Source organism: Cherax quadricarinatus, chromosome 71 (assembly GCF_038502225.1).
Source record: "Cherax quadricarinatus isolate ZL_2023a chromosome 71, ASM3850222v1, whole genome shotgun sequence".
Lineage (NCBI taxonomy): Eukaryota > Metazoa > Arthropoda > Malacostraca > Decapoda > Parastacidae > Cherax > Cherax quadricarinatus.
Genome location: NC_091362.1, coordinates 17,280,199 through 17,296,126, shown reverse-complemented (window position 1 = coordinate 17,296,126; position 15,928 = coordinate 17,280,199). Strand labels below are relative to the sequence as shown.

Below are 15,928 nucleotides of genomic sequence, written 5' to 3'. Positions count from 1 at the left end.
ATCACTACCACCATCACTACCATCATCACTACCATCATCACTACCACCATCACTACCATCATCACTACCATCATCACTACCATCATCACTACCATCATCACTACCATCATCACTACCACCATCACTACCATCACTACCATCATCACTACCATCATCACTACCACCATCACTACCATCATCACTACCATCATCACTACCATCATCACTACCACCATCACTACCATCATCACTACCATCATCACTACCATCATCACTACCATCATCACTACCATCATCACTACCATCATCACTACCACCATCACTACCACCATCACTACCATCATCACTACCATCATCACTACCATCATCACTACCACCATCACTACCATCATCACTACCACCATCACTACCACCATCACTACCATCATCACTACCATCATCACTACCATCATCACTACCATCATCACTACCATCATCACTACCACCATCACTACCATCATCACTACCATCATCACTACCATCATCACTACCATCATCACTACCATCATCACTACCATCATCACTACCATCATCACTACCATCATCACTACCATCATCACTACCATCATCACTACCATCATCACTACCATCATCACTACCATCATCACTACCACCATCACTACCATCATCACTACCATCATCACTACCATCATCACTACCATCATCACTACCATCATCACTACCACCATCACTACCATCATCACTACCATCATCACTACCATCATCACTACCATCATCACTACCATCATCACTACCATCATCACTACCATCATCACTACCATCATCACTACCATCATCACTACCATCATCACTACCATCATCACTACCATCATCACTACCATCATCACTACCATCATCACTACCATCATCACTACCACCATCACTACCATCATCACTACCATCATCACTACCATCATCACTACCATCATCACTACCATCACCCCTACCATCATCACTACCATCATCATACACTACCATCATCACTACCATCATCACTACCACCATCACTACCATCATCACTACCACCATCACTACAATCATCACTACCATCATCACTACAATCATCACTACCATCATCACTACCATCATCACTACCATCATCACTACCATCACCCATACCATCATCACTACCATCATCACTACCATCATCACTACCATCATCACTACCATCACCCCTACCATCATCACTACCATCATCACTACCATCATCACTACCATCATCACTACCATCATCACTACCATCATCACTACCATCATCACTACCATCATCACTACCATCATCACTACCATCATCACTACCATCATCACTACCATCATCACTACCATCATCACTACCATCATCACTACCATCATCACTACCATCATCACTACCATCATCACTACCATCATCACTACCATCATCACTACCATCATCACTACCATCATCACTACCACCATCACTACCATCATCACTACCATCATCACTACCATCATCACTACCATCATCACTACCATCATCACTACCATCATCACTACCACCATCACTACCATCATCACTACCACCATCACTACCATCATCACTACCATCATCACTACCATCATCACTACCATCATCACTACCATCATCACTACCATCATCACTACCATCATCACTACCACCATCACTACCATCATCACTACCATCATCACTACCATCATCACTACCATCATCACTACCACCAACACTAGCATCACCACCACTCACTACCATCATCACTACCATCATCACTACCATCATCACTACCATCATCACTACCATCAACACTACCAACATCACTAACACCATCACAACCATCACCCCTACCAACATCACTACCATCATCACTACCATCACCCCTACCATCATCACTACCATCATCACTACCATCATCACTACCACTACATCACTACACCATCACTACCACCATCACTACCACCATCACTACCATCATCACTACCATCATCACTACCATCATCACTACCATCATACCATCACTACCATCATCACTACCATCATCACTACCATCATCACTACCATCATCACTACCATCATCACTACCACCATCACTACCATCATCACTACCATCATCACTACCATCATCACTACCATCATCACTACCATCATCACTACCATCATCACTACCATCATCACTACCATCATCACTACCATCATCACTACCATCATCACTACCATCATCACTACCATCATCACTACCACCATCACTACCATCATCACCACCATCATCAATCACTACCATCATCACTACCACCATCGCTACCATCATCACTACCATCATCACTACCATCATCACTACCATCATCACTACCATCATCACTACCATCATCACTACCATCATCACTACCATCATCACTACCATCCTCACTACCATCATCACTACCATCATCACTACCATCATCACTACCATCATCACTACCATCATCACTACCATCATCACTACCATCATCACTACCATCATCACTACCATCATCACTACCACCACTACCACCACCATCACTACCACCACCATCCCTTCCACCACCATCACTACCACCACCATCCCTTCCACCACCATCACTACCACCACTATCACTATCATCACCACCACCATCACTATCACTACCACCACCACCAGCGTGTGTCAGACGAGGTGCCATAATTCAGGCACTTCACTCAGGCTGCCATTGAACCTTGACTCTCCTGGGAATGTTACCTGCCTGTCTAACATGGAGGTTGTATTTTGTTTAATCTCACTCTCCCTCTCTCTCTCTCTCTCTCTCTCTCTCTCTCTCTCTCTCTCTCTCTCTCTCTCTCTCTCTCTCTCTCTCTCTCTCTCTCTCTCTCTCACTGAAACAAAGAAGTGTGGTACTGTCATGTCTCCGAGCGAGAGAAATGATAAACAGTGACTGCTGACACCCTATGAAATATCTTGTATGTCGCAATCATGTCTCCCCTGATTCACCGTTCTCTCAGTTTCTGGGGTGCAACTCCTTCAGCTCTTTAAATCTTTTAGTAAGTCTTAATTTGTGGATTTTGTTATTCGACTGTACCGAATCACACACACACACACACACACACACACACACACACACACACACACACACACACACACACACACACTCCACAGCGATGTAGTGGAGGCAGGATCCATACATAGCTTTAAGCAGAGGTATGATAAAGCTCACGGTTCACGGAGAGTGACCTACTAGCGACCAGTGAAGAGGCGGGGCCAGGAGCTAGGACTCGACCCCTGTAACCTCAACTAGGTGAGTACAACTAGGTGAGTACACACACACACACACACACACACACATATATTCTTCTTCCTTCTTTCTTTCAACAAACCGGCCGTATCCCACCGAGGCAGGGTGGCCCAAAAAGAAAAACAAAAGTTGCTCTTTTCAAATTTAGTAATTTATACGGGAGAAGGGGTTACTAGCCCCTTGCTCCCGGCATTTTAGTCGCCTCTTACAACACGCATGGCTTACGGAGGAAGAATTCTGTTCCACTTCCCCATGGAGATAAGAGAAAATAAACAAGAACAAGAACTAGAAAGAAAATAGAAGAAAACCCAGAGGGGTGTGTATATATATGCTTGTACATGTATGTGTAGTGTGACCTAAGTGTAAGTAGAAGTAGCAAGACGTACCTGAAATCTTGCATGTTTATGAGACAGAAAAAAGACACCAGCAATCCTACCATCATATAAAACAATTACAGGCTTTCGTTTTACACTCACTTGGCAGGACGGTAGTACCTCCCTGGGCGGTTGCTGTCTACCAACCTACTACCTAGAACACACACACACACACACACACACACACACACACACACACACACACACACACACACACACACTCACACACACACACACACACACACACACACACACACACACACACACACACACACACACACTGACCACTGACCAGCGAGCTAAACATCTGGTTCCTAGATGATGGCACACTAGCAGGTACAAAGGAGTCCCTCCTACATGACCTTACACAGGTAATGACACGGGGACAGGAAATGGGTCTCATCCTGAATCCATCCAAATGTGAAATCATCTCAGTCAGTCAACAAGTAATAAATGCAGTGAGATCAAAACTACCAGGAGCAGCAGTCATTGCCCCCACAAATAGTGTCTTGCTAGGAGCACCTCTGGGAAGCAATGCCATTGACACAATTCTCAGGAAGAAATTGGAAGAGTTAAGGAGAATGGAACAACGAATAGGCAATCTGGACACCCACGATGCCTTGTACCTTCTCACAAAGTGCTTGAGTTTGCCCAGGTTGACATATTTCCTAAGATGTGCACCTTCATATGATAACCCTATACTGCACGAATATGACAGTATTCTGAGGCAGATTTTTACGAAAGTACTTAACCTTACTCTAGAAGACGGGCAGTGGAACCAAGCTACACTTCCAGTCAGACTAGGAGGCATTGGTGTCCGCAAGTTATCACAGATTGCGTTATCTGCTTTTCTGTCCTCGTGTATTGCATCCAGAAAGCTTGCTATCTTGGCTTAAATAGCAACGTTCATCTTGCCATATAGGACAAGCGAAAATTTGTGTATGCAATAATTTCGCCAAAATCATTCTGAACCTAACGAAAAAAAATATATTTCACTGTGTTTGTTTAGTATTAAATTATTGTAAACAAATCTAAAATATACACAAATAACCCGCACATAAAAGAGAGAAGCTTACGACGACGTTTCGGTCCGACTTGGACCATTGACAAAGTCACACTAACCAGAAGTGGAGCAGGACGGCTATATATAGGCAGGAAGAGGTGGTGGTAGTAGTAGTAGTAGTAGTAGTACAAGAATGGTATATAATACCGACAAGATGAAATTAAGACACATGCGCAACACCCGGGCATCCCTATCGTAGACGTTTTGCCATCCAGCCAGCCACTGGATGGCGAAACGTCCACAACAAAGACAACCAGACGCCGCACATGTGTCTTAATTTCATCAATGGTCCAAGTCGGACCGAAACGTCGTCGTAAGCTTCTCTCTTTTATGTGCGGGTTATTTGTGTATCGTTCCAGTCACGGTATTGTGCATTTTTTGTTATTTGTAAATCTAAAATATATTTAGTTTGGTTAGGCTAAAATAAATTGTTCTTGTTATAATAAGGTTAGGTAAGTTTTCTAAGATTCTTTTGGAGCAAAATTAAAAAATTTTTACATTAATATTAATGAAAAAAGTATATCTTTAAACGTATAAGAGAAAATTTTAGAAAGGTCTTAATTTTAAATGAGTTCTTGCTAATTGACCAGTTTTACATACTCGGCACAACATATATATATATATATATATATATATATATATATATATATATATATATATATATATATATATATATATATATATATATATATATACATAAGATGCAGAGGTTGGTGGAAGAGTTTGGTAGGGTATGCCAACGAAGAAAATTAAAAGTGAATATAGGAAAGTGTAAGATGATGAGGATACCAAAATAAATTAGGTAACGAAAGATTGGACATTAGATTGGAGGGAGAGAGTATGGAGGAGGTGAATGTATTCAGATATTTGGGAGTGGACGTGTCAGCGGATGGGTCTATGAAAGATGAGGTGAATCATAGAATTGACGAGGGGAAAAAGGTGAGTGGTGCACTGAGGAGTCTGTGGAGATAAAGAACTTTATCCATGGAAGCAAAGAGGGGAATTTATAAGAGTATAGTTATACCAACGCTCTTATGTGGGTGAGAAGCATGGGTGGGGAATGTTGCAACAAGGAGAAGGCTGGAGGTAGTGGAGATGTCATGTCTGAGGGCAATGTATGGCGTGAATAATGCAGAGAATTCTTGGTTTGAAATTGGGAGAAGGTACAGGATTACCAAAACTATTATCCAGAGGGCTGAGGAAGGGTTGCGGTGGTTCGGACACGTAGAGAGGATGGAACAAAATAGAATGACTTCGAGGGTGTATAAATCTGTAATAGAGGGAAGGTGGGTTAGGGGTCGGTCTAAGAAAAGTTGGAGGGAGGGGGTAAAGGAGGTTTTGTGTGCGAGTGTGAGGGGCTTGGACTTCCAGCAAGCATGCGTGAGCGTGTTAGATAGGAGCGAATGGAGACAAATGGCTTCTAGGACTTGACGTGCTGTTGGAGTGTGAGCAAGGCAACATTTATGAAGGGATTCAGGGAAACCGGCAGGTTGAACTTGAGTCCTGGAGATGAGAAGTACAGTGTCTGCACTCTGAAGGACGGGTGTTAATGTTGCAGTTTTATAATTGTAGTGTAAAGCACCCTTCTGGCAAGACAGTGATGGAGTGAATGATGGTGAAAGTTTTTCTTCTCCGAGCCGCCCTGCCTTGATGGGGAAACAGCCGATATGACTGAGGGCTGTACGTGGGTGATGTATGCTCGAGGGTCTGGCTTATGTGTGTGTGTGTGTATGTATTCAATCATTTGTGTTTGCATGGGACAATTCATAGCTCCTGGTCCCGTATATGTGTGTGTGTTGAACATTATCTCTTGTCCCCAGCATCTTAACTATCTCCAAAATTACTCGAATTTTTTTTGTCCTATCAGCATTTCAGTACCTCAAATTCTCCCTCCTCCTCCTCCTCCTCCTCCTCCTCCCTTCTTCCTCTTCTTTCTCTTCCTCCTCCTCCTCCTTTTCCTCCTCCTCCCCCTCTTCCTCATCATACTTCAGATATTGGAAAGACGGGTGTTTACGGACTCACAATACAAATATTTACCTGTGTTCTGCCTCACTTGTTACCTGTGAAGTGTTTTGAAATGTTGTCTTTATCTCGTGTTCTGCCCATCAGTATGTCTCAATTAATATCTAAATTATAATACCTATGTCTAAATTATTATACCTATTTCTAAATTATCATACCTATTTTTAAATTATCATACCTATGTTTATATTATCATACTTATTTCTAAATTATGATACCTATGTCTAAATAATCATACCTGTGTCTAAATTATCATACCTATGTGAGAATTATCTTACCTATGTCAGAATTATCTTACCATATGGCAGAATTATCATCACTGACTTAATAACAATATATATTGTTATTAATATTTCTTAACTAACCAAGCACACACAAACACACACACACACACACACACACACACACACACACACACACACACACACACACACACACACACACACACACACACACACACGTAAAGAAACTAGAGAAAGTGTAAAGGTTTGCAACAAGACTAGTCCCAGAGCTAAGAGGTATCTCATGATGAGAGTAAGACACATGTGCAACATCTGGGTATCTTTATTGTAGACGTTTCGCCATCCAGTGGCTTTATCAATACAAATTCCAGGACATAACTGGAAGACAGTAGAACTATGTACAGAAAATGAGGTAATCAGTCCCTCAACCTAGGAGTAGGTGCGAACAGCACCATAGTCGTGGAGATTCTGAAGCAGAAGAAAGAATCCTGGCGCTTATATAGTAACGTCAGGTGAAGCAGACGAGGGCAAATTCACTGGTAGGCGGGATTCCCCAGTGGAAGTAGGTCCGTCCCAAAGAGATGGGTTAGTTGTAGTAGTAGATGTCGTAGTCGTGAAGGTTATGTACATGTCCTCAGAATTAAGATTCCATGATGTTGCAGTGTCTGACAAGTTGTGTACGAATGGTATATAATACCGACAAGATGAGAGTAAGACACATGTGCAACATCTGGGTATCTTTATTGTAGACGTTTCGCCATCCAGTGGCTTTATCAATACAAATTCTAGGTATTATATACCATTCGTACACAACTTGTCAGACACTGCAACATCATGGAATCTTAATTCTGAGGACATGTACATAACCTTCACGACTACGACATCTACTACTACAACTAACCCATCTCTTTGGGACGGGTTCTCTCTTGGAGAGATATCCTCAAGACCTTGTTAATATCCCCTTTATTAATACCTATCTTCCACTTATACACTTCGATCAGGTCTCCCCTCATTCTTCGTCTAACAAGTGAATGTAACTTTAGAGTCTTCAATCTTTCTTCATAAGGAAGATTTCTGATGCTATGTATTAATTTAGTCATCCTACGCTGAATGTTTTCTAACGAATTTATGTCCATTTTGTAATACGGAGACCAGAACTGAGCTGCATAATCAAGGTGAGGCCTTACTAATGATGTATAAAGCTGCAGTATGACCTCTGGACTTCTGTTGCTTACACTTCTTGATATAAATCCCAGTAATCTATTTGCCTTATTAGGTACGCTTAGGCATTGCTGTCTTGGTTTAAGGTTGCTGCTAACCATAACCCCAAAGTCCTTTTCGCAATCTGTATGGCTAAGTTCTACATCATTTAATTTATAAGTACTAGGGTTATGGGCACTCCCAAGCTTCAGAACCTTGCATTTATCTACATTGAACTGCATCTGCCACTTTTCTGACCAAGAATAGAGTTTGTTTAAATCCTCCTGAAGTTCCCTAACATCTACGTTTGAATCAATTATCCTACCTATCTTTGTGTCATCGGCGAATTTGCTCATATCACTAGTAATTCCCTCATCAAGATCATTGATATATATTATAAACAACAACGGGCCCAAGACTGATCCCTGTGGAACGCCACTTGTTACAGATCCCCACTCGGATTTAACCCCATTTATGGACACTCTCTGCTTCCTGTCAGTGAGCCATGACTCGATCCACGAGAGCACTTTTCCCCCAATGCCATGAGCTGCCACTTTCTTTAACAGTCTATGGTGCGGAACTCTATCAAAAGCCTTACTAAAATCTAAGTAAATAATATCAAATTCTTTATTGTGGTCAACAGCCTCAAAAGCTTTACTGAAGAAAGTTAATAAATTAGTTAGACAAGACCGGCCTCTTGTGAATCCATGCTGAGTATCATTAATCAAGCTATGCTTATCGAGATGGCTTCTTATAATCTCAGCTATAATTGACTCTAGTAATTTGCCTACAATTGAGGTCAGGCTTATTGGGCGGTAATTTGACGGTAACGACTTGTCCCCTGTTTTAAAAATAGGAGTTACATTAGCCATCTTCCACATATCAGACACTACACCTGTTTGAAGAGATAAATTAAAAATATTAGTTAATGGTTCACAGAGTTCCATTTTGCATTCCTTAAGAACCCTTGAAAAAACCTCATCAGGACCCGGCGACTTATTTTGCTTCAGTCTGTCTATCTGCCTCACAACCATCTCACTAGTGACTGTGATGTTACATAATTTATCTTCTTCTAGCCCACTGTAAAAATTAATTACTGGAATATTGTTAGTGTCTTCCTGTGTAAAAACTGAGAGAAAATAATTATTTAAAATCAAGCACATTTCATTCTCTTTGTCAGTAAGGTGCCCATAGTTATTTTTAAGGGGACCTATCTTATCTCTAACTTTTGTTCTATAGACCTGGAAAAAACTTTTTGGGTTAGTTTTAGAATCCCTAGCAACTTTAATTTCATAGTCCCTTTTAGCTTTTCTTATCCCCTTTTTAATGTCCCTCTTAATGTCAATATACTGATTCATAAGATGACCCTCACCTCTTTTGATACGCCTATAAATTCCTTTCTTATGCCCTAGTAGATATTTGAGCCTATTATTCATCCATTTTGGGTCATTTCTATTTGATCTAATTTCTTTATATGGGATAAACGCTCTTTGAGCAGCATGTATAGTGTTCAGAAAACTGTCATATTGATAGCTCTCTTCGTTACCCCAGTCAACAGATGATAAGTGTTCTCTAAGCCCATCGTAATCTGCTAAGCGAAAATCTGGGACTGTTACTGAGTTATTGCTACTATCGTACTTCCATTCAATGCTAAATGTAATTGATTTGTGGTCGCTAGCACCCAGTTCCTCTGAAATTTCTAAATTATTAACAAGGGATTCATTGTTTGCCATAACTAAGTCAAGCAGGTTATTTCCCCTTGTAGGTTCTGTCACAAACTGCTTCAAAAAACAATCCTGAAATACTTCTAAGAAGTCGTACGATTCTAAATTCCCAGTCAAGAAATTCCAATCAACATGACTAAAGTTAAAGTCTCCTAGAATTACTACATTATCGTGCCTTGTGGCCTTAACAATTTCCTCCCATAGTAGTTTCCCTTGGTCCCTATCTAAGTTAGGGGGACGGCATATCACTCCTAAAATCAGTTTTTCATGCCCCTCTGAAAATTCTATCCAAACAGACTCTGTATGTGTTACTTCAGACTTAATACCCGTTTTTATGCAACAGTTCAAGCGATCTCGGACATACAATGCCACCCCACCCCCCCCTCCCAATACTTCTATCTTCTTGGAACAATTTAAAACCCTGAATATGACATTCCGCAGGCATGTCCCGACTTTTTGAATTAAACCACGTCTCAGTTAAGGCAAATACATCAATGTTACCTACACTAGCAACTAATCTCAACTCGTCCATCTTATTCCTAGCACTACGGCAATTAGCATAATAAACATTGAAAGACTCTCCTTTCTCTTTACCCTTCCTGCTCATTTCTATTTTCCTACTAAACCTATTACTGTCCTTATCACCCAAGGTCCCTGGCTTTTCAATATCTATCTCGTTCTTATTATTACTAGTTTCCCTAGAACTCGTAATATTACTACACTGGGACTTCACTGTTTTCCTGCCAAAACCCATACCACTAACTATTCCTAGTTTAAAGTCCTAACTGCTCCCTCCACTGCAGTTGCCAGTGCTTCCACCCCACACCTAGATAAGTGAACCCCATCCCTAGCATACATGTCATTTCTGCCATAGAAGAGGTCCCAGTTGTCAATGAATGTTACCGCATTTTCCTTACAGTATTTGTCCAGCCAGCAATTGACACCAATTGCCCTGGACAACCATTCACTTCCAACTCCCCTCCTTGGCAAAATACCACATATGAGAGGGTTCCCACCCTTACTTCTAATTATTTCTATTGCTGACCTATACCTGCTAATCAGGTCCTCACTCCTACGTCTGCCAACATCGTTGCCTCCAGCACTGAGACAGATAATAGGATTGCTCCCATTACCTCTCATGATGTCATCCAGACGGCTAACAATATCCTCCATCCCAGCCCCAGGAAAGCAAACTCTCTGTCTCCTACTCCTGTCCTTCAAGCAGAACGCCCTATCCATATACCTAACTTGGCTATCCCCAACAACAACAATATTCTTACCTTCCTTAATGTCTTTCGTCGTGTCGTTCCCAGTAGTCAACTCACATTCGTCGGGTAGCACTGAGAATGTATTGGATGTTTCCACAACAGTTTCCACGGCAGTCTCTTTCTTCTTCATCGTTTCTACCTTTCCATTCGTCTTCTTGATCGTCAACTTCTTTCCCTGCTGTCCAGCCACTGACCAGTTTCCCTTCTTGACCTGAGGACTCAAAACAGGAGGACTACTACGAATCTTCTTGTTCTCCTCGGTCAATCGCCGAATTTCCAAATTCGCCAACCTCAATTCTTCCTTAAGCTGTTGGTAAAGTTGCTCGATGGAGGGTATCTTGCTTCAATTCTAGAGAGCGCGCAAACAGGTCTTCACAGAGCCAAGTACACGTCAACACTGCGCAAATACCAACTCAATCAGGAGCTACTGCGCAGCACGTCCGCACGGCCCAATAGCGATGCGAACCTCTCCTACGAGGAGAGGTTACGGGAAATCAACCTGACGACGCTGGAGGACAGGAGAGATAGGGGGGACATGATAACGACATACAAAATACTGAGAGGAATTGACAAGGTGGACAAAGACAGGATGTTCCAGAGATGGGACACAGCAACAAGGGGACACAGTTGGAAGTTGAAGACACAGATGAATCACAGGGATGTTAGGAAGTACTTCTTCAGCCACTGAGTAGTCAGGAAGTGAAATAGTTTGGGAAGCGATGTAGTGGAGGCAGGATCCTTACATAGCTTTAAGCAGAGGTATGATAAAGCTCACGACCAGTGAAGAGGCAGGGCCAGGAGCTTGGACTCGACCCCTGCAACCTCAACTAGATGAGTACACACACCCCTCCCCAACATACTCACCAGAGACTCATAATATTATAAGGAGTCCAACATAGGAAGAAAACAGTGACTATAATTAGAGTCATGTGTAAAGTCCTAGTCTTGGTACGACCCAGGGAAGGTCCGGTCGTCCTGTCCTCCACTCCGCCTCCCTCACGGAGACACCCTGCAACACACGTGTAAACAAGAGTCAGTTAAGCTGTTGTTAATCGTGCAGTTGTTTACCGTCCCTCTGAAAGATAATACCTAATGGTTAATAAAAGTAAATAATACTTATAACTGTAGTACTGGTAGGGGTGATAACTGTAGTACTGGTAGTCATGATAACTGTAGTACTAGTAGTCATGATAACTGTGGTACTGGTAGTCATGATAACTGTAGTACTGGTAGTCATGACAACTGTAGTACTGGTAGGGGTGATAACTGTAGTACTGGTAGTCATGACAACTGTAGTACTGGTAGGGGTGATAACTGTAGTACTGGTAGTCATGATAACTGTAGTACTGGTAGTCATGACAACTGTAGTACTGGTAGTCATGACAACTGTAGTACTGGTAGTCATGATAACTGTAGTGATGGTAGTCATGATAACTGTAGTACTGGTAGGGGTGATAACTGTAGTACTGGTAGTCATGATAACTGTAGTACTGGTAGTCATGATAACTGTAGTACTGGTAGTCATGGCAACTGTAATACTGGTAGTCATGATAACTGTAGTACTGGTAGTCATGATAACTGTAGTACTGGTAGGGGTGATAACTGTAGTACTGGTAGTCATGATAACTCTAGTACTGGTAGTCATGACAACTGTAGTACTGGTAGTCATGACAACTGTAGTGCTGGTAGTCTTGATAACTGTAGTGCTGGTAGTCATGATAACTGTAGTACTGGTAGTCATGATAACTGTAGTACTGGTAGTCATGACAACTGTAGTACTGGTAGTCATGACAACTGTAGTACTGGTAGTCATGATAACTGTAGTACTGGTAGTTATGATAACTGTAGTACTGGTAGTCATGATAACTGTAGTACTGGTAGTCATGATAACTGTAGTACTGGTAGTCATGATAACTGTAGTACTGGTAGTCATTACAACTGTAGTACTGGTAGTCATGACAACTGTAGTACTGGTAGTCATGATAACTGTAGTACTGGTAGTCATGATAACTGTAGTACTGGTAGTCATGATAACTGTAGTACTGGTAGTCATGATAACTGTGGTACTAGTAGTCATGATAACTGTAGTACTGGTAGTCATGACAACTGTAGTACTGGTAGTCTTGATAACTGTAGTACTGGTAGTCATGATAACTGTAGTACTGGTAGTCATGATAACTGTAGTACTGGTAGTCATGATAACTGTAGTACTGGTAGTCATGATAACTGTAGTACTGGTAGTCATGACAACTGTAGTACTGGTAGTCATGATAACTGTAGTACTCGTAGTCATGATAACTGTAGTACTGGTAGTCATGATAACTGTAGTACTGGTAGTCATGATAACTGTAGTACTTGTAGTCATGATAACTGTAGTACTGGTAGTCATGACAACTGTAGTACTGGTAGTCATGATAACTGTAGTACTGGTAGTCATGACAACTGTAGCACTGGTAGTCATGATAACTGTAGTACTGGTAGTCATGATAACTGTAGTACTGGTAGGGGTGATAACTGTAGTACTGATAGTCATGATAACTGTAGTACTGGTAGTTATGATAACTGTAGTACTGGTAGTCATGATAGCTGTGGTACTGGTAGTCATGATAACTGTAGTACTGGTAGTCATGATAACTGTAGTCCTGGTAGTCATAACTGTAGTACTGGTAGTCATGACAACTGTAGTACTGGTAGTCATGATAACTGTAGTCCTGGTAGTCATGATAACTGTAGTACTGGTAGTCATGACAACTGTAGTACTGGTAGTCATGATAACTGTAGTACTGGTAGTCATGACAACTGTAGTACTGGTAGTCATGACAACTGTAGTATTGGTAGTCATGACAACTGTAGTACTTGTAGTCATGATAACTGTAGTACTGGTAGTCATGGCAACTGTAGTACTGGTAGTCAAAATAACTGTAATACTGGTAGTCATGATAACTATAGTACTGGTAGTCATGATAACTGTAGTCCTGATAGTCATGATAACTGTAGTACTGGTAGTCATGACAACTGTAGTACTGGTAGTCATGATAACTGTAGTACTGGTAGTCATGACAACTGTAGTACTGGTAGTCATGACAACTGTAGTACCGGTAGTCATGACAACTGTAGTACTGGTAGTCATGATAACTGTAGTACTGGTAGTCATGATAACTGTAGTACTGGTAGTCATGACAACTGTAGTACTGGAAGTCATGATAACTGTAGTATTGGAAGTCAAGATAACTGTAATACTGGTAGTCATGATAACTGTAGTACTGGTAGTCATGATAACTGTAGTACTGGTAGTCATGATAACTGTAGTACTGGTAGTCATGACAACTGTAGTGCTGGTATTCATGACAACTGTAGTACTGGTAGTCATGACAACTGTAGTACTGGTAGTCATGACAACTGAAGTACTGGTAGTCATGATAACTGTAGTACTGGTAGTCATGATAACTGTAGTACTGGTAGTCATGATAACTGTAGTGCTGGTAGTCATGACAACTGTAGTACTGGTAGTCATGATAACTGTAGTACTGGTAGTCATGATAACTGTAGTACTGGTAGTCATGATAACTGTAGTACTGGTAGTCATGATAACTGTAGTACTGGTAGCCATGATAACTGTAGTACTGGTAGGGGTGATAACTGTAGCACTGGTAGTCATGATAACTGTAGTACTGGTAGTCATGATAACTGTAGTACTGGTAGTCATGATAACTGTAGTACTGGTAGTCATGATAACTGTAGTACTGGTAGTCATGATAACTGTAGTACTGGTAGTCATGATAACTGTAGTACTGGTAGTCATGATAACTGTAGTACTGGTAGTCATGATAACTGTAGTACTGGTAGTCATGATAACTGTAGTACTGGTACTCATGATAACTGTAGTACTGGTAGTCATGATAACTGTAGTACTGGTAGTCATGACAACTGTAGTACTAGTAGTCATGACAACTGCAGTGTTGGTAGTCATGATAACTGTAGTACTGGTAGTCATGATAACTGTAGTACTGGTAGTCATGATAACTGTAGTGCTGGTAGTCATGACAACTGTAGTACTGGTAGTCATGACAACTGTAGTACTGGTAGTCATGATAACTGTAGTACTGGTAGTCATGATAACTGTAGTACTGGTAGTCATGATAACTGTAGTACTGGTAGTCATGATAACTGTAGTACTGGTAGTCATGACAACTGTAGTACTGGTAGTCATGACAACTGTAGTACTGGTAGTCATGATAACTGTAGTACTGGTAGTCATGATAACTGTAGTACTGGTAGTCATGATAACTGTAGTACTGGTAGTCATGATAACTGTAGTACTGGTAGTCATGATAACTGTAGTACTTGTAGTCATGATAACTGTAGTACTGGTAGTCATGATAACTGTAGTACTGGTAGTCATGATAACTGTAGTACTGGTAGTCATGATAACTGTAGTACTGGTAGTCATGATAACTGTAGTACTGGTAGTCATGATAACTGTAGTACTGGTAGTCATGATAACTGTAGTACTGGTAGTCATGATAACTGTAGTACTGGTAGTCATGATAACTGTAGTACTGGTAGTCATGATAACTGTAGTACTGGTAGTCATGATAACTGTAACTGTAGTCATGATACTGTAGTAGTCATGATAACTGTAGTACTGGTAGTCATGATAACTGTAGTACTGGTAGTCATGATAACTGTAGTACTGTAGTAACTGGTACTGGTCATGATAACTGTAGTACTGGCAGTCATGATAACTGTAGTACTGGTA

The 15,928-nt window shown here is 41.2% G+C and overlaps 1 protein-coding gene across 1 annotated transcript in view; it reads right to left on the bottom strand.

Moving 5' to 3' along the window:
- Positions 1-15,928, bottom strand: part of LOC128700434 (adipokinetic hormone/corazonin-related peptide receptor variant I-like) — a 50,161-nt gene that overhangs the window by 5,217 nt on the left and 29,016 nt on the right. The window contains exon 5 of the mRNA XM_070100185.1: positions 12,034-12,178. Coding sequence (XP_069956286.1) covers positions 12,034-12,178 — 145 coding nt within the window. The remainder of the gene's footprint in view (positions 1-12,033; positions 12,179-15,928) is intronic.